Here is a 23,925-nt window from a genome sequence, read left to right on the forward strand (position 1 = left end):
TGATGGTGGCAGAAACAGAGACAGTGAAGTGGCTCTTGGGGGATGTCAGGCCACAGAGACATTTTAAATGGATCTGAAAGCATCTGTGTCTTTTGAGAACCACAACACATAAAGGTTCTTGGGTCACATGAATCCTGCTGGAGAAGAGAGAAGGGAAGCAATATAGGTTTCCAAGCAAGTGCCATGTACTGAGTGAGACAAGCTGAAGGAGTTCAGCCTGAACTCAATTGCAAAGATACCAGCTAACAAACAATCCAGTCTGAGAAAGATGCTTGATATGGAGAGCAGTGTAAACAGTTAATAACACATGGATTTGAAAGCGGAAATGTGCTTTGAGGTACAATTGCTCTGTCAGCTCGAGAGATCTAGGCCCAGATGGGATTCCCAGATCCTTCCGCCCAGAAATACCCGATGTTGTTATTAATTAGTATGGAAATATTTTCCTTTCTTGAGAGAGAGCTGTTGAATTGCCAGTGGGATACTGGGGGGATGGGTGTGTGCATGCGTGGGATAGGCTATCAAGGAGCTATTAATTAGGTTACTTCCCACTGCTGTTGACATGCTGGGGAAGGGGATTGTTTGTGGGCCGAAATAAAAAGGAAAGGGAAATGGAAAGACTGGGAACAAGAATGGAAAACATGAGGTAAAAAAGCAGTTGGGTAGGACAATGCACACAGGCTGAAAGAAGATATATATGTAAAAAGATGTTCCTAAGATTCCTAAAGAGGAAGAAGGGAAGAATGAGAAACCAGGATATGGTTAGAACAAAAGGGGAAACTCCTTTGAGGCAGCAGCAGCATGGGTTGGACGCAGCCACGTGAGGACTGACTGATCCTCTCCCGCCTTGTCACTGATTTTGTTGTTCATACATCCACGAAGTTGGCACCAAAGCCTCCTCATGTCAGAGTAGTGATATTTTATGCTAACAGTCACTACGAAACAGGAGAAAATTTGGATGAGAAACTTCCTCAGTTGTAGGTTACCTGCTTTCCTGACTGGATCTCTAACCCCATTCCTTTGGAATGGGATCTTTTTCAACTTTGATGAATCATAAAAATACTAATTGGTATTTTTACATTGTTTCCTACATAAAACTCAAGCTCTCCTTGCAGTCTCTAGTTCTGTACTTCTGGTCAGAGTGTTTACAGACCTGGAATAGCCCAGAGACAGAAACCAGCATAAAGGGATAGTGTAGTCCTGTATCTAAGCAGTAGGTGCTGCTTTTACCATGCCGGGAGAAAGCCGATACAAGAAAGAGACGGGGAATGCATATGGCAATATGAGTTAGAATAAGTGAAGGATCTATTCACAGAGGGGAAAGAAAACTGAGCAAATGGGTTACCTAAAAATATCAGTCCAGGCTCTGGGCTCCCTTGCAGAGGGAAGAAATCAGTGCAGGTGTGATTATTCAGAGAAGTTTTGAGTTTGCAAAGGGGGAGGAGTGGAGTGATAAAAGAGAGAGCATTGATGCCTCATATGGGACCAACATAATCCAGATCTATTTATCCTGAGATCTGACTCTAGAGAACCTGTCTGTCTGCTGCTTTTTATTCCAATAATCCTGTCTAGTAGGAAGTTGGATTCTGATCATGCAGAGGACCTATCCAGCCTCTCTGGAGTAATAAAGGGCAGAAGGAAAAAAGTTATCCAGGTTGCAGCTTGCTATCATCAATTCAAATCCTCAAGTTCTGTACAAGACCCAGAGTGAACAGAGGTGGTTTGAAACAGAGAAACTGGTAAAAAGAGACACTAAACCTGGAAGGATAGCTTGGCTTTCAGTTCCAAGGATTTATGCACAAAACTAACAATTTATCAGCATGTGAAGTATTGCTGTTAGCCCATGCACATCTGCTGGGCGCCAAGGAAACTGTTGTCCATAAATCTGCTACCAATCATAGAATCCAGGAGCACTCATGGAGCCTTTGCCTGCCCTCTTCTTATGCTACATGTAAAGTAGAGCGTGGTCCAGGTGGGACATGTTTGTCAGCAAGGAGGGGTATGGGAGTGCAAGAAGAGTGCAGCAGGATGAAGCTGAGCACCGCACGGGTGAGGGCTCTCAATTCCATATTCAGCTCTTTTAGGCTTAAAAGTGGAGTGGAGTTTTATGTTTGTTTGGGTTTTGTTTATTTGCTTGTTTTAAAGAAAAAGTAATTCAGATTATATTGCAACATTGTGTTCCTTAGAAAAATGCCTGGTCAGTATAAGTCAGACTTACTGTTAGGCCTGCTTTTCAAAGAGAATATAGAGTGTGTGATTGCACTGAGTGAGTTTGTGTAATTTTTGAGCCTGTTATCTAATTTCCAACGCATTTTGTACCCAGTCAGAAGTCTGACAGGTATTAAGTTCACACAAGTTTCATGAAATAGGTGATAGGTAGAGGAGGAAGACCTTATTATTATACCTTAGGGAAAGACTGCAGAATGAGCTCACTCTATTAGAGTCCAGGAAATCCATATGGGACGGGGACTGTCCAAATGCCCCAATTACAAAAGAGTTCAGTTGAGGCTCACATCTCACTGTATGTGCATCAGAGGATCTATTGGCTGGTCAGTGTCTCTCATCGAGTCTCTAGTGACTACTAATAAGGCATGAGCATCCTTCTTTCTGGATATTCATAATGCTGCTAATGCATGTGGATTCACTGGAATTTAATAAGAGGTGAGGAACATTGCAGTCTCAGTATAACACAGTTGAAAAGCCAGTGAGACACAACAGAGAAAGCTATTGGAAATAAGGCATCTTCTTTTCAGGTACCTGAAAAGGCAATGCATGCCCGAAATTTTCAGTCAAAGATTATTTCAAGAGGCAAGTCAAATTACAGATGTGAAATTGCTCAGGTCTGTACTGACTGTATCTTCTGTCCTCTTCCTTATGTGTGCCCCGGTTTTCATCATCACAGACTATGTGAGTAGTGATTTCCCTGTGATTTTTGATCCCAGTATAGTTAAACTGGTACAGTTCTGGCATGAATGTTACTTCAGTATGACATACTTAGTTCAGCATAGCTTCTTTGGAGATGTAAGCTAGGTTAACATAAATGTGGCTATAGTTATATAACTTTGTTCAGTGCAATATTCTTATAAAATCATTCCTGTGAAGTGGGATAGTTACATTTATATGAAAATCATGTGGACCAGGCCTCAAATTACAAAGTATTTGCAGCAGAGACCATATTTGCATATTTACATATGCGTGGTGTGTAGTGTCAAAGGGCCCAGGTTCTGAGTGCTTCTTATAATAATAACAATAACATAAAAGGGTTACAAGTCTGGCTGGGGAGTCACCACAGCGTGTCTGTAATTAGTCGTAGTAAAAATTATCATTTATGAGGCATCTGGAAAAAGGAACTAACTCTCAGAGGTGAACAGTAACTATGTAGTCATCTCTGTCGTGGCACAGCCTTAATGACTTTTTTTGTCAGAGAACTTCCTTACTTTTTGTTTGCTCTGTACCACGAAATAAAGGTGAATGGCTGAATAGATTTTGTTTGCCATCTTGCCATTATGTGGACCACTGAGGCTGTCCATCTTCATGACTCATTTAAGAATGTTTGCAAGGGGAACAGGTAACATTTCCCAAGTATAATGGAGCAATACAGAAGCAGTTTCTCTGCACAGACTCACACATTCTGAAGAATGAGGTGAAATGCGTTTGCATTTATGGAGAACCTGGCTGAAGAAATCACCTTTGAAAGAGGTACTCGAGGTGCATTTCTGGGAAGGGGGCTGCTTCCTGATATTGTGGCTTCTGGTGTCAAGTCTTTTTAGCTCTTTGATTAAAGTTTTCCAGAGTGAGTAATGATTTATCCAAATTACCACCACTGCTCAGAACAATAGTAATTAATATACAAGACTTCAAAACAATTCTTCCAAAACTCAGCTTTAGGAGTGTTTACTTGGGGAATTTGCTGGTACAGCTGAGAAATGTGAAACATCCTGTGGTTACAACCAGCAGTCCACCTGCCTCCTAATTAAATCCTTTCTTTTTGCCTGGATCTGAGCTAGTGACCAGTGAGAAAGTGAAGAATAAAACAACTTTTTAAAAACATAAACTCTTTTCTTCAGAAACTTAAGAAGGAGACGTGAAAAAAATTCCACAGGCTGTACATTTTCTAACATTCTGTTTCTACAAATTTAAAAATGTGAATTGTGTTATCTGGTAATGTGGCAAAAAGAAACTTCTCTAGAAAAATGATGCAGGTGTAGCACAGCAAGCTCTGGAAAACAGGGTTTGTAAGAGCAGAAGGCAGTCTGTCCTGCAAGTTTTGATGGGGTTTTGCCAGGCGAATGAATCCCAGGCTCCCTTAGCAAGGCACATGATGTATTCAAGAGAGAGCAGTTCTGTTCTTGTCAATGCTACTTAAAGGTGTATTTACAGCACACAGGAGAGCACCATGCAGTGACAGCTTAGATACAATCTCACAGTGCTCTCTATTTATATTAACACAGCCTGGTTCTCATCTGGATATAAAGTCCATATTAACAAAGCTATCTCTGTGCCAAAATCCAAACCAGCTCATTCAGAGCGTGCTGAGTTACCCCTGTATAGCTCTGGTTTGCTACCATGCCCTTTTTTTGCTGTGTGACATAAATATGGGGCTGCTTCACCTGGAGTTTCTGCTACTTGGCTGCAAAGTGCTCTGATGCCACTGCCCCTGTCTTGCAAAGACACAGAGGGCTGAACTCACAACTTCTTGCCCAGAGCTTAATGTTGCACAGAGGTGCTAAGAAAATGCACCATGATTTCACGGTGAGGATTTTTTTCCCAAGCTTGTAAGCACAGGAGAGCTGCATGGTACATGACGTGTTAGGGAAGAAGCTACTGTGATCTTCTCCTCTGTGCTCAGTGGGCAGTCACAGTCAGGCCACGTGTGAGTGAGTATGTGTGAGGCCATACCTGTGACACATTCCTCAAGGGAGGGAACTGGTAAGGAGCTGGGCCTCACCTCGCAGCAGCAACAAGGCCCCAGGCAGAAGTGATGGAAGGGACTGGTTATTCCAGGCAAGGACAGGTCCAGGTGTGGCAAGAGCACAGACTAAAGCGGCAGCAAGGGCCTGAGCAACCAAATGTGTGCATCTGAAACGCGAACTCCACAGAGACCTTCTTCAAGCTGCTGTTTCCAAGGGGCTTTGGGTAAATCCACTTGAGGTTAAGAATTTGACAGGTTCGCCCCCCCTCATTAATCTTCGTTGGATGTGACGTCCTTTTACAGGGGGTAAGTGGGGAGTGGAAAAGAGGTGGGGTGGACGGAGGACAATATAGCTTGTTATAGACTGTGCTACATCTGAGCTCCAGCTCAGCTTCCAGCAGATCTGAATATCTGTGGTGATCTGCAGGGCACATTTGTGCAGCTTATAGCCCTTCCAGGAGTGTGTGGGGGTGGGTACTGTGTGCTCCCCATCGGGACCTCAAAGGCATTGCAATGGGCAGATACGGTCTGGTGGTATATGCCAAGGCTGGCAGTAGGGAAACTGTTGAGATTTTGGCTTTTTCTCAGCCTTGAAGGCTGTTGGCTGGCAGCATGTAGCTCCAACTGGCTGAGGGGGGCAGTTGTAGTGCATTTGCCTGAGCACTGGGCACATTATCCTGGCACTCCCTGGCACTGCCACCTCTGTTTGGACCATGCATGTGGCCCTTTCTTCATTTTCTCTCAGTGCAAAGAGACCTCAGATCAAATCCTGAGTTACTGAAACTAGCCATGAATCTCAGCAGCACCACAGACAGCCCCTGCAGCTTTTCCCTGCTCTGTGTGTGCTGTAACCCTGCTCCTTTATCCGGGATGAGCTCAGTGCTGGGGAGCTGAGTTTCTGACAGCCTGGGGAGCAGAGGAAGGGAATGCTAATTTCTTTTGCAAAACCCTTCTTTCTTGCAAATAGGGTTAACTACTTTTGTAATTACTTTTAAAGAAAAGGCTCCTGCTCTTTTCCCCTTCCCTCTCTCCACTCTCTTAGAAAGGCAATGCTCTGAGTTTTGAGGTACTCCAGACATCAGTGCGGGAAGGGCCTCTGGGTCAGGAGAGCTTTCAGAGATGACTGGCAGCATTGAGATGAAGAAGGACTTGAAGGGATGGGGTGAAGTGGCCAAGGAGACCATGCAGAATTGCAGTGAAGAGGGAGGAACTCCCTCACTTAAGGTGAAGCTGAGCCAAAGTTCAGCAGAACTTGCTATGGTTAGCCTGAAGAAAGAGGCAAGTGATGGGGGGGATTTTACTTGGGTCTGTGCCTGTTTGACACATTACAAGTGTGTACAGCACTCTGCCAAGGGCCTGGCAGCTACAGAGCGGGCCCAGAAGTGACCTTAGATGCCATATAGTTGAAAGGCATTAACTGGAAACATGGATCCCAGTCCCACCTGGGGTGCAAGTGAACCTTGCCATTGCTTTATGTGCTGGAGAAGCTTTTGTGAGGTCAATGTTTAGTCTGCCATTTCATGTTTGATTTACTGACAGTGAGGGAGTGATATTATGGTTGCAGAACTTCACTGCCAGCGAGGGAATTGAGGCAGGCACCGGCATACACATTGCCGTATCTGCAAAAATCATGTGTGCCCTCAAGTGCTTCCCAAATACCATGGTTTAATGCCCTCATCAGTTAGGAGTTAGTTGTAGGTAGGGTGTTGGTGTGATCTGTGTGGGAGAAAAGTTTCTCCCACACTAAAAAGACAGTTTTCTGTAATGTTCAGGGTTATTTTGGTGTCCTGTCTCCTCCTGCCTATTCCTGTGGTGTATCCTGCCTGGAGCAGGAGCCCTGGCTGTGTCGGTTGGAGATCGCCTGGCTGGGAGCACTTGCTTGCCTAGCTCTTGCGTGCACAGGCAGAGCTACTGAACGAAGCAAGTTATTTTATCTTTTGTGAGATACTGTGGTGGGCTGCAGTTCCTTCAGGAAATACCCACCATCTCCACTGCGGTCTCTGCAGGAGCTCCAAGGACTGTCTGCTTTGGCACCTGGAGCACCTCTTTCCCTCCTTCTGCTCTGACCTGGTTGTCCATGGGGTTGTTTCTCAGTCGTCACTGCCCATGTGGCATTTTCTGCCCTTTCTTAAACCCATTTCCCCCCAGGTGCTACCAGCTTGGCTGTAGGGCTCAGCCATGCCCTGTGGTAAGTCAGTTTGAGTCTATGATGTCCAGCACTGGGCAGCCCCAGCCACTCTGCACAGAGGCCATCCTGCAGCCACCCCACAGCCAGCCCCTTGCCACAGACAGACAACGCATCGAGAGACATTTGACTAATGGTATTTTGATTGGGATGAGAGCTATGTCTTCTCCTTTGGACCAGCGAGGCTCCCAGCTTCAGGGCAGGGGTAAGGGCTTTTCAGACACAATTAGCTTGACTGGGAGATAAGGAAGGACAGGAGATCACTGCTATTACTTTGGGTGAGGGCTCATAAGGCATCCACTGCAGACTTTCTCTTTACATATGTCCTCGCTTTAGAGGCTAAGGGACTTGTGTGGCACCTTGCTTTCCTCTGAGGCCGCCAGTGGGCTATGCCGACCTGCAGGCATGTCCTCAGTGGGGCTGGAGGCAGGTGAGCAGCCCTGAAGCCTCTCAGCTTGCACACAAAGTGCTTCTCCCGGAAAGGCTTATTCTTCACCTATGTGTCTGCAGCAAGGAACACCCCCTTCCTTTAAGGAACTTCATCAGTTGTTTGCCTTCATTTTTAGTTTTTTGAAAATATCTTTTAATCAAGCAAGACACACCATCAAAGAGAATGGAGCCTCTCCTTGGAGAGGAGAAGAGGGAGTGGTAATAACCCCCATGACACAGGCTTTTGGAAAACAGTGATGATTTTCTGGGGAGCTGAGCTAACAGTCTGCCTGTAAGGGGTTTAGATTTGGAGCCAAACCTCATCTGTGATAATAATGTAGTTGTTTGGGTTTTGTAGAAGTTGCTGAAGGAATCTGAATTAAAACCAAAACAAAAACATAAACACAAGGGGAACCTGTTTCTGGCAATCCTGGACCCTATGTAATCTGGCACCAAAACTGGTTTAAATGTGACAGTCACCATGCTTGGTCTCCCTCCCCACCCTGGTCAAGGTCACTGAGAACATGAAACAGTATATCTTGCCTGAAGCTGACTGTAGTAGGCTGCAGGGCTGCTTTGAGATTTGTCTGAATGCCCAGCTAATGCCCTGCCAGCACAGGTGTGGACTTGCTGGTACTAAACAAGGTCCCAAACAAGTGGTATAATAACAACGATGAGTTTCTGCAAAGCATCTGCATCAAGTCGAAAGCTCAAAAAGTGCCAGCCCCAAATGATGGAATTGACAGCCCTGTACAGGTGAAACGAATTGCAGCATGTGATTAGAAGAAAATGCTGGTGTTTTCCAGAGAGAAAATATGGTTACACAAATTAGGCAGGAGTATATCCAAGAAGCCTTATTCTGTTTCGTTGCTTTTTATTGGGTGTAAACACAGAAGCCCTTTTAGGCAAAGGCTCTGCAGTAGAAGTGGAAGTTTAGGATGGATCTAAATGAGGTAAGGGTAGAAGAAACTGTGTACTGTACATGACAGACTGGCAAAGGTTGCATGTTTAAATGTAATGCAGCAAATGATTGTCCTAGTGCTTGCAGGCTTTAGTTAAATCTTTGCAGATTTTATTTCTCTGTGTACATGTAGAACTGTATGCTCGCTCTGGATAGTCTCTGAATGCACTCTGGTATGTGTTTTGTTGCCTAGAACAAGACATTTTTCATTAGTGCATTGTTATTACTGGTGGACTCAGAAAACCATGGGAGAGTAGCATTCTGTGCTCGCTCCTTTTCTCATTAAAGACAATGGCATAACCTCTGCTGAGCAGCCACAAATGATGCATCTTCATTGCCTAACTCTACAAATAGCTATGCCAGGTAAAGACTTTTCTCTGCCCACAGCTCTGGAAATGGAAGAATAGATTTGTGTGCTGCCTATTCCAGGAAAGTTCCTTAGTCCTAACCCGATGCGCTTTGCTTGAAGCTGTTCAGAAAGTTTTTGTGGGTTCCCTTCAGCTAAAGAGCTTTTGGAATCCTAATCTCTAGATGGCACGCATCTGGAGAGTGGTAATGTATTAAGCTGGAATGGCTAAATCTAGTAGAGAGCTTCTAGATTTTTCACATTCCTGAAAAATAATAAAATAAATAAATAAAATAACTTTTGGCTAAAGAAGGAGCAAAGTTTACGAGTGTATTAACTGAGCAGTGTGACTTTCTCTGGTGATGACAGAGACTTGACATGGCAACGTGGCATGTACCATCCTGGAGGGTACATGAAAGTAATGGATGCAGACATATGAACTTTGGGTTCAGTGTGTGCCAAAAAATACCCTGTTATGGATATTGGTATCACACAAAAAGAACGTTGAAGTACTATGAAGTTTGCAATATTAAAATCAAATAAGGAAATAAACCAGCTAAACTCCTAGCAATAATATCAGCATTTCCCTCTTGAGCATTTGCTGTTTTCCAGAGGACACGCTTTGTATCAAAATGCATAGTATACTTAACTACTTGTTAAAGCAGATCCAAGAGTCACACTACGTGTGCCAAGCATCCAGAAGAGAATTGTTAGTCTAACTTCTTCTTTTGTTTATCTTTAATTCCTTATCTTGGTATTATTTCCACATTCTTGGAAGAGGGCTGCTAAATCCAGCAGGACACTGATGCATGTCTGGTTTGCGAAATTCTTTCGAAGTAGCATGACTCTACTGAAGAAACTTATTGGTGTGTGTTACAATTATTCTTCTCAGTTTGTGGCTAGCCTTGGAGACTGTAGAGCTGATTTTCAGCTTATATTTTAAAACTTTTATTCATACCTGCATTTCATGGCACATAAAGCAGGTGTGCACAGAAGTATCTTGAGGCTCATGGAAGAAGGGACAAGGACTATCTGTGTGGTTTAATATGGGGAATTGGAAGATTCAATTGATTGGACCAGTATTTTCAAGCTTCAGCTGGTTTTGCTGTGTCCCTGTCTAAAAAGGTCAGCTGTGAATTTTCGTTTATTTTTGTCATTAGAGGGGAAGTATATTTTGCATTCTTCTGTAACAGCTTGTATGCAGCTGAGCAAATTCTGCCCAGATTTATACGTGTTAAGCTCAAACACTTTGTTTGAAGAAAATTAAGCACTGAAATTTTACCTCTGCCGTAGACTTGAAAATATGGGACTGAAATACAGGCTTATGATGAAAGTGGTCCTAGCTAGAATCATTTAAAAAAATACCTTCCCAAACAACAAGTAGAAAAGACTGTAAAGCTGCACTTGCACTTTACAATGTCTCTTACTTGGGTGCCTCAAGGAAAGAGTTGAGCCTTCATACAGTCTACAAGTCACTGACATTTATCTTTTTTTGTTTGCTTTTTTAAAATATGGGAGGGTGCTTTTGAAATCTTCTGTATTTCTTTTTGCAGTGTTTTGAAGTGGGCATTCAGTCTCTCGGCCTCTCTGTTGGATTGTTTCCCTGCCTCATCCCTGCCTCAGTATGGAGGCTGGAATTAAGAGGTGTTTATGCACAAAGGTGCTGGCAGTGGGAGTAGGTGACTTGTGTTTGAAGTTTTACATAAAGCAGATTGTCTCTGGATAGCTGGATACCCCAGTGGGGAGCAAATAAAGTCGCACATCCTGCTGTCTAATGGCAGAGAGGAAGAATGGAGGAATGCTGACTCCATTCAAGGTTCACCCATACTAGCTGACTATGACATGCTGGCAAGTCCCTCCTCCTTCTATCCTCCAAGCAGAAAATGGAAAGATAGGGGACTAATGCGTGCCCAGGTCTTGCTCTGCTGTGGATATGGGATGCCAATGATAATCACTGAACCCGAGTACTGAACAGAGCTCCCCAGCTACTGCATTGAGATGTGCTGAAAGTATCCTTGTGATTTAGACTACATTTTGGTGTTTCCCTGGGCTTCTATCTGGCTTATGGCAATGTAATGGGGCAGACATGATGCTGTTGTATACAACACGAGGCTTGATGGAGTAGTACTTGAAGAACATCGGATGTCAGCAAGATAGAATGGCAAACAACAGTCTGACGGTGGTATTACATTAAGGATCTATGTGACTATGCCTTTGTTAAAGCTGAGTTTTTCAGAAGTGACTGTTGGATTTAGGTGCCCTTGTTTTGGGACCTTAATCTGCTGTGCCTGATTATTCTGTGCACTGAGCTTCTAAAATTCCTTCTGATGGCAATGGGAAGTGTACAATGTTTCACAGCTCTCTGTATTTAAGCCCCGAACATCTTCTACTTGCCAGCCAAAATAAGAGGGCAGAAATTCAGAATTTTATTTGTTTGGTCAGGTAATTTTTTATCTGAGATCTAATTCAACTAGGTGAAAGTGAAGGACCAGAAACTGGCAGGGAATTGAAGTTGTGCTTCTACACTAGAGCTCAGCCTATCATATACTTTTCTTTTCAATGTTCAAAGAAGCAGAGGGAAAGCAGAACCCCTTTTCATTTGTAGGTCTTCATCTGTAGATATGGAAGTGCTTTTAAGTGCAGTGTTAAGTATTGTTATCTATTTTTTTAAAGCTGGAGGATATGCAGTAGTAGTAAAGTGAGAAGCCAGCCTTCACATAGGGCAGTAGCTCAGCTAAAGAACGTGTATAAATGTCACGAGTCTTTGCCCAGTGCTCCATCAAGCCCCTGTCCTGTGAGAAGGACATTTTTTTGAAAAACTTGTTGACTAAACCCTACCAGTGTAGCCATAAAGCATATTGAATAGAGGTGAATTATGCATACAGCAGGATTTGGCCCGAAAAGAGGAAATGAGTCTATCTTCCAACATATTCAGCATCTGCAGTTTAACTGAGACCTTGGCTATGATGTGCTGGGTCTTTGTCTTGATGCTTCTGTTGAACTAACCTTACTCCAGCAACAGCAATAGCTGCAGTGCAGTATAGACATGCCTAAACTAGCTTTAGTAGTTCGGGTAGCGTTAGCCACAGAGCCAAAGAACCGTGGAGTTCAGCATGGGCTTGCTGCATAAGGATTTTATCCTGTTCTTTACAAGTTCAGCATTTCTTTACCATCTCAGCTCAAGCAAGCCTAGCAATATGTTGAAAATAAGGCAGGTGGATCTGGTACTCTGTCTGCACTAGTACTTTTGCCTGGAGAGCTGTGGATAGTGCTAGGGATGATTGTAGGAAATACTGCCAAAGGTAGCAGTGTAGCAAAAGCTGCTATGCCTCTCACTGCCTGCTGTTTTCCCTCTTCTTTCCTGCCCTTCCTCTAGTATTCATGAAGAATTGCCTTGCCTTTGAATCCATTCACTGTGAAACTGCATAGCTATCAAGGTTCTACTAAAGATCATGAATATCTAGGAGTTGGTGAAGGCTTGGAGAACCAGCTGCCTCCTAGAAAAGCTTTTGGCCTTGCCTGACTGTGGTTTTACCATGACAATCTGTAGAGATGTGGAAAAATCCAGCGCCATTACCCCTATGTCTATTAATGGGGACCAGCACAGAAGTATTCCTGATGCGTTCTCTCAAATCATTGCCCAGATGGTGAGCTCCCAGCTCAGCCTCTGCAGGAGAGCTGTGCTGCTTGCTATCTATAACTCATCAGTTTTCCACTGGCAGACAAGGACGTGAGCAGGAATGATTGTTCAGGTCCTGGAGAGCTAGGTAACTTCTTCCAAGTCAGTAGGGGAGGTACTATCAATGCCTTCAGTTTTGTTTTCAGGAACAGCTTCATCAAATAGTGTTTGTGGGCAGAGACACTAAGCAGACTGCCGAGCTGTTAAATTGCTAACCTACCCACTAGCCCTAGTTTATTCTGCAGCAGAAATACAAGCACGCCTGGACCAACCCCAGAACTTGACTCTGAACTCTTCTTTCATTCTGTCAGAATATGCAACTTATTTTCAAAATGACATTTATTTTTGTTAAATGGCAAAAGTATTAGATGCAGTCTGCTAGTTGTGTTTTCCCTCTCCTTCTTTGTGCATTGAATTTTGTTCACTCGCTTTACATGCCTCAAGTTGCTGTAATGCTGCTGGGAAAGTAATTGCCTTGCACTTTCTCTTTCTGATGCCCACGGGTGACTGTGGGGGACTCCTCCCCGGGCACAGTGTTGAGTTAAAAGCCCAGCTTTGCTGCTTTGCTTAAGACCTGGTTATTTCCCCCTTTCTTTCACTCTCTCTCTCTCTCTCTTTTTTTTTTTTTTTTTTTTTTTTGTCAGCTGCCTGTTATATCAATCACAGAGCTGGGATCTATTTATAGGTTGGGACTCAGAGTACTGTGTCCTAGTCACAAAGAGAGGCAGAGACGCAGAGGGGACTGTCGGCTGGTGCAGGCGGAACCAAAAGATATTTAATCAGCAATTAGAAACACCTGAGGGCAAGGGAAATTCTACTCCAGCCTCGAGCTTCATCTCTCAGCCTGCAGCATGTAAGTAGTGAACTTCTACCTTTTATTGCATTTATGGGTTTGTTTTTTGTTTTGGGTTTGGGTTTTTTTGGATCTAAATGTTACTCTGTGCTAATCTTTGTATCTGGGCTAAAAATTATGGCAGCATCTCAGTATGGTTAAAGGTAATTTTTTTTTTCTATTTTTGTGCTGTCAAAGGAAGGTCAGTGTGACCCACAAGGAGAGGAGTTGGTTCAGAACTTTGTAGAGATCAAGCGGTTTCACTATTTGAGAGTGGCTTTTTCCTCCGGAAATAAGCAAATGAAAGTTTGAATGGAACAGTTTTGTTTTGGGAATAGAAACAGTCAGGTTTGCTGGCATTCCAAAAAGGTCAACGTATAATGTAACTCTGCTTAAGGGCTTACCAAGGACAGGTGCTATTTATCCCATGCTGGTAAAGGCAAACCTGGAAACTTCAGCAGTCCTCTTAAGAGAACCAAGTGACACCCTTTCCTCTATTATACCTTCCCCTACTATGCCCCCTCCCCCCAAGTCAAACCTCTTAGGAGGGAGGTGAAATGAAATTTTAGTTTTACTGAATGCACTTATGTTTGAGCAGTTGATGTTTCTTTAATTTTAAGTCTGGAAGCATCTGAAGTCTCCTCAATGACAAAAGAGGGGTGCAAGTCTCTGCAAAGTCTGTGCACAGGCAATCAAGGAAGGAACTTGCTCTCTCATAGTCAATGAGCTGTTTGCTTTAAAGCAACCAAAAAGCAAAATATTTGAACAATGATATATTGTAGGAATACTTTTTAACAGGAATGTGAAGAGAGAGATGACAACAACTAGATACTCTTTTTTATTAACAGCTTTTAACAGCATTTTTGTTAAAACACAAAAAGGTTTTTCTTGTTTCGTGTTTTTGCCTCAGAGGTTTGGGTTGCGTCTTTCACAAAATTTTGGTTCTATATTTGTTTTTAGGTATAGAAAAACTTCTTGATTTCTTGTATTTATAATGTGTACTCCCCAAAATGCCCATGTATGTTTGTTTTTTTAGTATACATTACTCATGAAATATATGTTCTAAAAACTTTTTTCCCTCTACAATTGACCATTTTTGGAAGTAACAACAACTAAAAGAAAAGATAACTAAACTTAAAATAATTTTGAGGGAAAAGTGTCTAATAAAAATAGAGTAATAAACCCAGAGCTGTTCCATAGTTAAAATATCAAGTCCTAAGAAATACACGATAATGTAATTGTTTAGATGACTGTAGAAAGATGACAAGTAGACTTGTTCTTTATTTTGCATTTCTTTGATGTACATCTTCTAAAACTCAAAGTTTTTAACTTAAGTTCTAGGAACAAAATACACAGACTGAAAATTAATTCTTTCTGTTAATTGATTTTTTTTCTGTTTAGCTATTGATATAAATCCTCCTTCTTTCAGTTAGAATTCTAGATCTAAGAAGTAGGGATAAACATGGTGAATTTACATACACAAATAACCCAAATGATTGTTACAGTTCACTGCTTGCTATGAAACTCCCCAGCCCCTAAATAAAACTGTTATCCTGAACATCCTCATCGTGGGAAGCCTCATTTTGACTATTAAGGCATTTTGCTTTACTTAAATAATTTAAATGCATTCATTTTTAAGTCCTTTTTCTGTTTGTTTTGGCATGGTATTACATTTATTGTCTCTCTGACAATGCAACGTTATTGTGTAATAAAGGGAGAAGAGATTTTTCTGAAAGGCATTAAAGAAATAAAACTGCTGACTCTGTAACTAACAAAGAATCTATCATAGCTGGTTTGAGGTCCCCATAAAAATTGAAAATTAAGAGACATCTTATAGCTTGAAAAATAAAATCTGAATCTTTTTTGTTGCTACACAAACAGAAATATCAGCATGACTACACTTGGGAATTACTGTAAAAACTCATTTACTACACATTTTTGCAGAAATCCAAACAGTGCCAAAGAAATTCTTCAATTATAAAGCTACGAAAGATTTAGTCTTAAGAATTTGTTAGTCTGTTCAATAGTTGCGTCCACTTAATTGCTGGACTTTATCCTTCTATTTCAACTGCATGTAGGTTTTTCCCCCTATTAAATCTGCCTTATCTTTTTATTACTGCATTTGGAAAAAACAGCCAAGTATCTACTGTCCTGTAGCAGACCAATCAATAGTTTTTGAGACCACTTCTATTTGGAGGGAAGGAGGTAACTGTGGTTAGAGGGTAGACTGATGCATTATGTGAAATTCTTTGTTATGTAGTTTCTGCTTTGCTAATTTTTCATGTTTTGTGGACTAGGCACCTATCAACCTCCAAACACACCTATTCTACATAGTGTAGTTTGTCATAGGGCTATTGCATGATTTTTTTCATTCCTTAAAAAGCAAGCAAAAGCCATCTTTTGTTTCATCTTAGATTTTTTGTTTCTTTGACTGCAAAGTAATGACTGACATGCAGATTCTGCTACTTACGCCACTCCTTTCATTGCTGAGTATAACATCTCTTGGGAATTATAAATAAAACCTGTGCCAAATCTGCTGCACAGGTGTCTGGAGTACAGCATACTCAGGTGTCTTGCTGTATATCCCTGAGAATATGGTGCAAATACCAGCAGGGGGGAAAAAATTACTCTTCTTGAAACAATTCTTGAAACAATTCTGTGGTTTTAGGGGCCTTCTGAATAAAACCCCCAAAGCCAGCAGCCAGATATTAAAGATTGTGTAGCTCTCTCTATCTCTCTTGCTCTCTCTTACTTCTTTTATCACTTCACCTGTACATCTGTCCATCTATTTCTCATCTCTCTATTTTTACATTTCATTATGCTATGCTTGCTCTCCCAGTCTCTTCTTTTCCTTTCCTGAAGACACATTTCTATCTGGCACACAAAATAAACTCAGATTGCGGGTAGTTATGTTAATCTAATTCAATCCTCTGTGGGTTAGGAGTGAAATTCTAATAGTGGAGCTGTTGAGGGCTTTTTTGTTAATGGCTTGGGGATTACATTGAGTTAAAGGCTCATTTCCTAATCAAACAGAGAGGGAGAGAGTGACTCCGAATATTTATGAGTCTCCCAGCGCGAGTTAAACATTGAACTCCAAAAGCAGGATTTCAGTGCTGCAGAAAGAGTTAAAACCCCTCAGGGCTGCTGTGAAGGGGGGTTGGGGGGGGAGGAAACCAGTTAAGCCATCAGCATTTTCAACTGCTGTATAACTTCAGTTTGGTGAGAGAAAATAATCATCTTGCAGAGCTAAAATGGAAACTGTAGTGAGATATTTAAAACAAAGTCAAGTGATGCTTCAAAAAGCCTCCTCTTTAGTGAAGCAGGATACATGCAGTGCATGCAGCAGCCTAATAGCAACTGCAAATAAATACTCTCCTAAATGAGAAGGATTTAAGGGTGGGCTGCCTTCTTATTGTTAGTGCTGGGAAGACCCAATTTAATTTTTTAATGCAATTTATTTTTGGTTCTACTTAACTCTTAGGTAACCTCTCTTAAAACACTCTTAAAAAAAAGAAAAAAGAGTAAGAAGTGTGGATGGGTCAATAGCTAAATTGTTCTACTTCTGTTCTGTAGACTGGTATCTATTGAGCCATTTTTTCTGTCCTGCAGTTTAGCTGGAGTCTTGTGTCAAGCAGTCCAGTTGGAGAACTGGATTTGCTGTCATAGGAATGATTGACCAAATTAATGCCTGATTGCTTTTGTGATGACTTCATCATACATGCCCGAGTAGACCCTGCTGCTGCTGAAAAAGAGCAGGCTGGCCTGCCTGCAGCAAGTAGAGGACCTCTGTGTTGCTAAGGCCTGGTGTATTCTGGGCTAGCAGCAGCAGGCTTTTTTTCACTTAGAAAATCTGTTTGCAGCAGGTGAACTGCACAAAATCCAGACTGTGCCATGATCCTGACTCTCTCCTGTAAAAAGGTCCTGCGAAGGAATGGAGATATAAACCTGCTGTCTTCTGACATGTAGCCAAGTCATATCCATATTCCTCAGTTTCCCTGCCTGTAAAACAATATGTGGCTGCCATCAAAAGTGCTCTGTGATCTACAGAGAACAATGTTATACAAATCCCAAGTGTCTGGCTCAGCCACTGCAAATCAGTGACACAAAAGCATAGCTTGAAACAACAGGGTTTTGTGCTGGTAACGAGTTATCCCACTTTGTCCTTTTTTTTTTTTTTTTTTTTTTTAAATACATTGGGTACAAAAGTTTTTCTTATTTTGGTAAGACAAGTAGATGAAAGGCTAACTTACTCCTGCTATAACATTCAACGGCATTGTCTTATGCACTAGGTCTGAATTTGGTCCTGGTGACTCTTTCTGAGATAAAGTGCCAGGCTTATTACTCAAAAGTGGGAAGCTTTGGCTAAAAAAGTAAGTTACTGTTTGGTTCTGAAGCCATGTGTATTGATGGTCATCCTGAATACACAGAACTCGATGTTTTTGCTGACAGGTCTATCTGGGTACAGCACCTTGAGGTATGAATTGGCACCTTGCCCTAGTTTAAAAATTATTTAAATGCAACCTGATGTGAATGCCTAAGGCCCCTTTCTCTTTGTGCTCTGTGCCTGGACCTGCTGAGGAGAGCACCATCAGCTAGAGTGTACTTTATTAAATGCATTTGAAATACATAATAACTGTGTTCTTTCCCTCTAATATTTGGCACCCACAGCAGATCAGTCTCAGACAGGAGCTTTCACTGGCTGAGCTGAGCACTATATGACATTTTTTTTTTGCCTTCCTCTCCTTCCCATCCCGATCTCCTTTCTGTTTGCCTCAACCTTTTCCTTTCCTGTACTATTCTGCTGTGGCCATGGCTTAGCAGTTGATACTTAGATTTCCCCTGCTGACCTCTCAGCCAAAATACTCTTCCTCTTCCTTTGGTCCTTTCTTGTGCTATGCTGAATCCTATGGTTGACCTGCTGCTGTTTACCCTGAAGGTGGCTGTATTTCAGTGTGGCATTGCCTGGCATATATAGAGTTTATAAAAAAAATTGGGGAATAAAAATAGATTTTCAACTTTTCCACAAGCTACATAGAAAGTCACCATGTTCTCGTCCTCTGTGCATGCCACAAGTACTTAAAATTATGTTATAGTAGTAGGTAGTTCAGGGAAGGAAATACTGCAACTTTTTAAACTTTTAAAGTGCTGTTTAGTTGACTTGAAAATAATTACAGTTTTAAGGCTTCCAGACTCCTGAAAGTTCCTAGAAACAGGGCTGTCTCTTTAGGGGAAATTACCTTTTCTAGTGGGTAAAAACTTGCAACTAAATCTTCCTATCTGAGTACTGGAAACCATATGCCCAGCATGTATAAGAGGGAAGCATAAGTGGCTATTTTTATTCATTAAGGAGTCTCTGCCCTTTCCCTTCCCTCAGCCATGTGAGACATGAATGATCCTGCTCACAAGAGCTTCACGCTGCTCTCAGAATGGATTCTCCTTCTCTTTGTAATTGTGTTTGCTGGATCAGCAGGAAGTGTACTCCAGAAGTTCTTGTTTACCCAGCCTCCTGTGATCTCTTCTTTGTAGTAGGCCTGAGCAAATGACCGGTAGCCAGATACTAAAACATAGGCATTTCATCAACATCCCTCTAAAGCTCACAGGACCTAGAGGGTGACTTTCCGGGTGAGAAGAGAGAGTACGTCTGCCATCAGGCCTGCCAGACAACTTTCTTTTTGTTTGCTTTGTTCTTCATCCTCAGGCCTTTTTTTCCCCCAAGTCTCCTGGGCTTTTTAAAATTGCAGTTATTCTCATTGGCAGACCTTTCTACTGCTTCTCTTTAAATAAGAAGTTCTTCCCTGTTGCATCTTGTCCCCTTGGCTTTGTAAAGGGGATTTCAACCTTTCTCTGTTGGTGATGTGAACTCATGTAGATTGGTGAAGAGCTAATGTGAATATGATTCTCAGTCATACTTTTTGGTCCCAAAGTCTGTAGTAGAGAGTATGGCAGCTCTCAAGTTGTAACCATTGGCTAATTCTGTCTCTGCATGGGGGAGGACAGAAAGGACTTTGTGAGTAAAACAGGCTAGGAAGGGATTCCTTGCATCTGCATCCTCCCTAGTGCTTTGCCTGAAAGTCATTCTAGGAGCCTATCCCAAGCCCACTGCTTCTTAGGTGGAAACTTCAGCTTAAATTTATTCATGGCTTATCTTTATACTACGCTGTTTGTTTCACTATTCTTTAATTCTAGCTCTGACACAGACTCCCTGTTCAGTTTAAGGTGAGTCCCTTTGATGTAATGCATTTTGCTCATCTTAAATGGGGTTCCTGCTTGTCTATTCTCCATGATCTATTGCATGATCACAGCAAAACACTTTTGTGTTACTGCAGGCTCTGAGTGCAGTACTGTGTTTTGCTGGCTGTGGTAGCCCTTATTACAGTTTTTACATTGCAAATAACAACATGATTCTTCCATTCTTCTTGAGCTTTCATCTTATCACTCTTACTCTCTTTTTGCTATGTGAGATTAAACTTCAGGTTTGTGTGCCTTTAAATAGCCTCTCCTTTTGTACCTCTCTGTAATGACTGTCCGTGTCAGCTACTGCCAATGCACCTTACACTTGCTGCACAGAGAAGAGGTGCGCGATAGAGACCTATGGTTTCTTGGGGACCCTCTATCCTGCACAAAGAAATTGGATGCAAGATGTGTCCATGTGCTTAAAGAACACTATATAGACATGTTATTGTTGCACTTAAGCTATGGGCCATACCTCTCCGCAGTACCATTGTCACCCAGTTACTTACCGCTCTGTAGTCTCTTCTGGCACATGGTCTCATGAAATGTGTGTTCAAGGAGAACAGAATTAATGGGGCTGCTGCTATGTTTGTGAAGGGTTAAATGACAGAGGATGAGAGCCACAGCTTCTCCTGGGGAATAAGGACTAGCCAGAAGAATTGATTGTCTTGGCTTATTGATCCTTCAGGAAACAGCACTGAAGTGATAACGCTGTTCCTGCCACTTTGGAGCACTTTGTACCAGCAACATCCTCTGTTTGTGTAGGATAGTGCAAAGGAAGAGCTGTTCTGTTGCTAACCCATTCCAGAAAAACCCCATGCTAGACATGTTGAGTTTACCGCTAGTCTGTCTGCTCCCAGGAATAGGTACATGTAAGGAGAGGTAGCTCAGCAAGTGTTGTTATTTTATAATGCTTAATGGACATTGGCTGCAAATGATAGTTTGTGAGTTGTTATACGGTCTTTGCTGGCAGTGTCTTGGTATGAAGCACGCTGTTAAGTCTTAATGTTATCATGTCACAAGGCAACTGTCCTTTGCATTCTTTTACCTCCCTTCTCCTTTTTGGCCAATTGGCAGTCATCCCCCCAGTTGCTTGTAACTTGAAACAGCGTGGTTGAGTGTTTTGTTCCTCAGAGCCCAATGCTAACTTCTAGCCATCTATCTGTGCTGATGGGAGATGGATGATGAAACATCCTACCTGCTTTGCACTGAAACTCCAAACCTCCCCTGAGAAGACAGGCATTTCTTTCTGGCCTGAGGCTGGCAGAGGGAGTAACGCCCACCTGTGACAGGAGTTGCTGGAGAAGCAGTGCTTTTTGTTTGCTCTGCTACACCACTCCCATAGATGGATGAAATGTGTCTAAGGAGCACAACATGCAGAATGCAGCAAGCTTTGCACCCTTTCTCTTTCTGGATGTGATGTTGTGTTTTCAGGAATATCGGGCAAGTCCCTGCAGCTTCCCGTAGCAAGGTCAGAAGGCTAAGAAAGCTTGGGACCATTTGGAGGGTATTGCAGAATCTTGCACGAAGCCAGGAGGGCTAAAAAGCTATTGTGAAATGCTTCTTTATTAAGTCAGGCCATTGTATATATAGACATACGCAAATAAATTACAGAGCCATTTAATTACCCTATATGTAATTTCTGTTCTTCATCTTCTTTGCTGTTGCCAACAACTTTATTGCTGTACTTGATATTTGACTTTGTTTCCACCACGTGAAAGCGAATCATGACAAAAATTATGATTTTGTTTTCCAAAGTTTTCCAAAGTTTCTAGACCATGAGATTTCAGGGAACAACTGAAGAACAATGCCAACTATCTTATTTTTTCTTTTTTTTTATAGAAAAAAAGGATAATTGCCCAATGTATAATCTAGAATATGACTGTTTATTTTGGGACTTGATTGAACTTTTATTGCTCATAGTACTGGGTTTAATATAGACTGCAACATTCTGCATTATCTAATGTAGAATTATTATCTACTACTTAATAAATCTCATGCTTTGACTGTTCTGCCTCTTTTCAACTGGCTCTCAGGCTATGGCTCCAAGTTGCACTTGCAGCTTTGGCTGTTGTTTTGGTTTTGCCCACGTTGTTTGTATCATGACACATTCCCTGCTGCTGGGGCTACTGCATTTAGCAATGAGACATCTTCTGTTTGAAAGAGCTTCCAATCTGACTCAAGACAAGAGACTACCATGGGGTAGAGTCAGTCACGAAGTCTGTGGCTAGAAGAAAGAGGAGGGTAACTGAGACAGGCATTTGTGGTAGTGTATTGCTGCAAGTGTGGCTTGTTTGGGGAACAGGTGGATTTACTTGCTGTGCACTTTAGTAAAATACAACAAAAAAAACAGGCATAGGCCTGTGTAAAACCTGCCTAATTCTTTGCTTTGTCAAGTTATCACCCCTGCCTTCTCAGCTAAGAGAGCTCTGCTATACGTTCTCTGTATCTTTATACTGGCATCTGTGTTTTCACTCTTTTTTCAAAGCTGTAGTCATACTTTTTATCTTTTAAAAAGTGCTTTAAATAAACCAAAGGACATATTATTTCACATAACACAAGATTAAACTGTGGGATTTATTTGCCTCTGCATCATTCAGTGGCAAAATTATGGATGGATTCAAAAAGATAACAAGGAATTTATGGAGCACGTGGACTCATCTGTGGCAAGTACATGTTATGACCTAGAGGGAGCAGCCTAAGCCACAGGCTGCCAAGATGCTGATTGTGAGGTCTGCAATGGTGCAGCAAGGTGAATGTCGGAGAAAACATTCTCCTTTCTTATAGTCTTTCCCTGAGCAAGTGCTAGTGGTCGATACTATAGAATATGGGACTAGGCTGACTTCTTAACTTGACCTGGCATAGCTGTCCCCACAGCTTCTCTTGCAGCTGGATCCAGTGTTGTCACTCTTTGCAGATAGCTGACTTATTTGTATACATGATATTCTGTTACCTGCATGCAGCATCTGTATTTTGGGGTACCTGATCTTCTTTACACTGAATGTTTTTCTACTGTTATAAGCAGCGGCTCTGTAACTGTGAAAGTCCCTAGGACAGAAAAGCTATGCCACTGTGAAAGTGGCATTGAAGACAAGAATGCAGCCAGAGAGCAAGGCTGAGCTAAGCAGAAATGATGCTTCCTGAATTTATCCTTTCTGGTTGGTGCTGTGTTCCTTCCTACTGACTGGGTGACTCTTGCAGTGAAATTTGCAGGGCAGAAGTAGGCCCACAGGGAAAGAGGCACTGGGTTAGAGGATGCTTTCAGGTATTTGTTTAAGAGCACATTGTGAAGCTCTACAATGCATAGGTCTGCAGAAGGTTTAGTCAGCTGACGAGTTTTGGTTTGGTGGTGTGTTGAGTCAGAGGAGCATTGCATTCTTGTATCACCAGATGGTGAAAATTTCTTGAAGTAAATGGACACAACATTATAGCAACCAGCAAGGCCTTTGGCATGCTTATACTTGTTCCTTGTAACTTTGACAATGGAAACTGGCTTCACCAGTCAGGTGAAGTCCTGTGAGTCAGGAGGAGTGATGTGCCTGTAGTACCTTCCTTCTGCAGCAGAGCATCAGGGAACACCTTCCCAGGTTTTACCTGACAAAGGAGGCATTTGGAAAAAACCAACATATTTTGCTTTTAAGATGAAAGTCCAGTGTGAGAAAAAGGAAGGAGCGCAAACATTTGTGCACTCAGTAGTTATATGGAGCAGCCTGCTTCTTGTACAACACCTACCGTGTGAACTCAATGTACTGAAAAAGTGCCCTGTTATCTGTTGAAAGTTGTAGTTTGGTGTTTTGGTCTTTCCCCCCTGGGATTTCATGGGCCTTCCCCACTGCAGCCATCTGTAAACCCACAGTCGTAAACTTGTGTAAGCTTGGAAGCTGCCTCTCACAGTTTTGCTTAACATATGAGTGCTTTGGGTCTTCCAAGTTAATTTGCCTTTATGGCCCAGAATTCACCTCTGTAGTGAGAGGGCAGCTCTGCATTACCTTTTGGGAGCTAGAAGAGACCAGGTAAGGGGCAACAGTGCCTCCTAATTGGTTTCAAATGTAGATTGTAATCTTTCACATGTTTCTTAAGTACTTTGCTTTGGTTGGTACTGACCCACATGGGAATCAAACACAAAATCTTACACTGAAGTCCTGATAAGCATTCAGACCTGAAAAAACTCATGACAGGCCTGGACTGTTGGGAAAACATGCTAGTTTTAGCTCTCCATATCAGTCAGAAATATTCCAAATTTTCCTTTTTTTTTTTGAGCCCATCAATAATGCGGGGCAATTTTCCGACTGTGAAGACTGAGTTGATATTGTACAAACATCTTTTTGTACCTTTTTCTATTTTAAAAGTGGA

The 23,925-nt window shown here is 42.1% G+C and overlaps 1 protein-coding gene across 6 annotated transcripts in view; it reads left to right on the plus strand.

Annotated features, from left to right (window-relative positions):
• Window positions 1–23,925, plus strand: part of ESRRB (estrogen related receptor beta) — a 172,181-nt gene that overhangs the window by 28,789 nt on the left and 119,467 nt on the right. Inside the window, exon 1 of one of the 6 annotated variants that reach the window (XM_069858608.1) lies at window positions 13,199–13,362. The exons of 1 other annotated variant lie outside the window; for it this stretch is intronic. In XM_069858608.1, coding sequence (XP_069714709.1) covers window positions 13,361–13,362 — 2 coding nt within the window. In that variant the 5' untranslated portion in view covers window positions 13,199–13,360. Of the gene's footprint in view, window positions 1–13,198; window positions 13,363–23,566; window positions 23,586–23,925 lie in introns of those variants that run through there. 4 more of the 6 variants (XM_069858611.1, XM_069858609.1, XM_069858613.1 and 1 more) reach the window with 4 other exon arrangements.

This window comes from Phaenicophaeus curvirostris, chromosome 5 (assembly GCF_032191515.1).
Source record: "Phaenicophaeus curvirostris isolate KB17595 chromosome 5, BPBGC_Pcur_1.0, whole genome shotgun sequence".
NCBI classification, from domain to species: domain Eukaryota; kingdom Metazoa; phylum Chordata; class Aves; order Cuculiformes; family Cuculidae; genus Phaenicophaeus; species Phaenicophaeus curvirostris.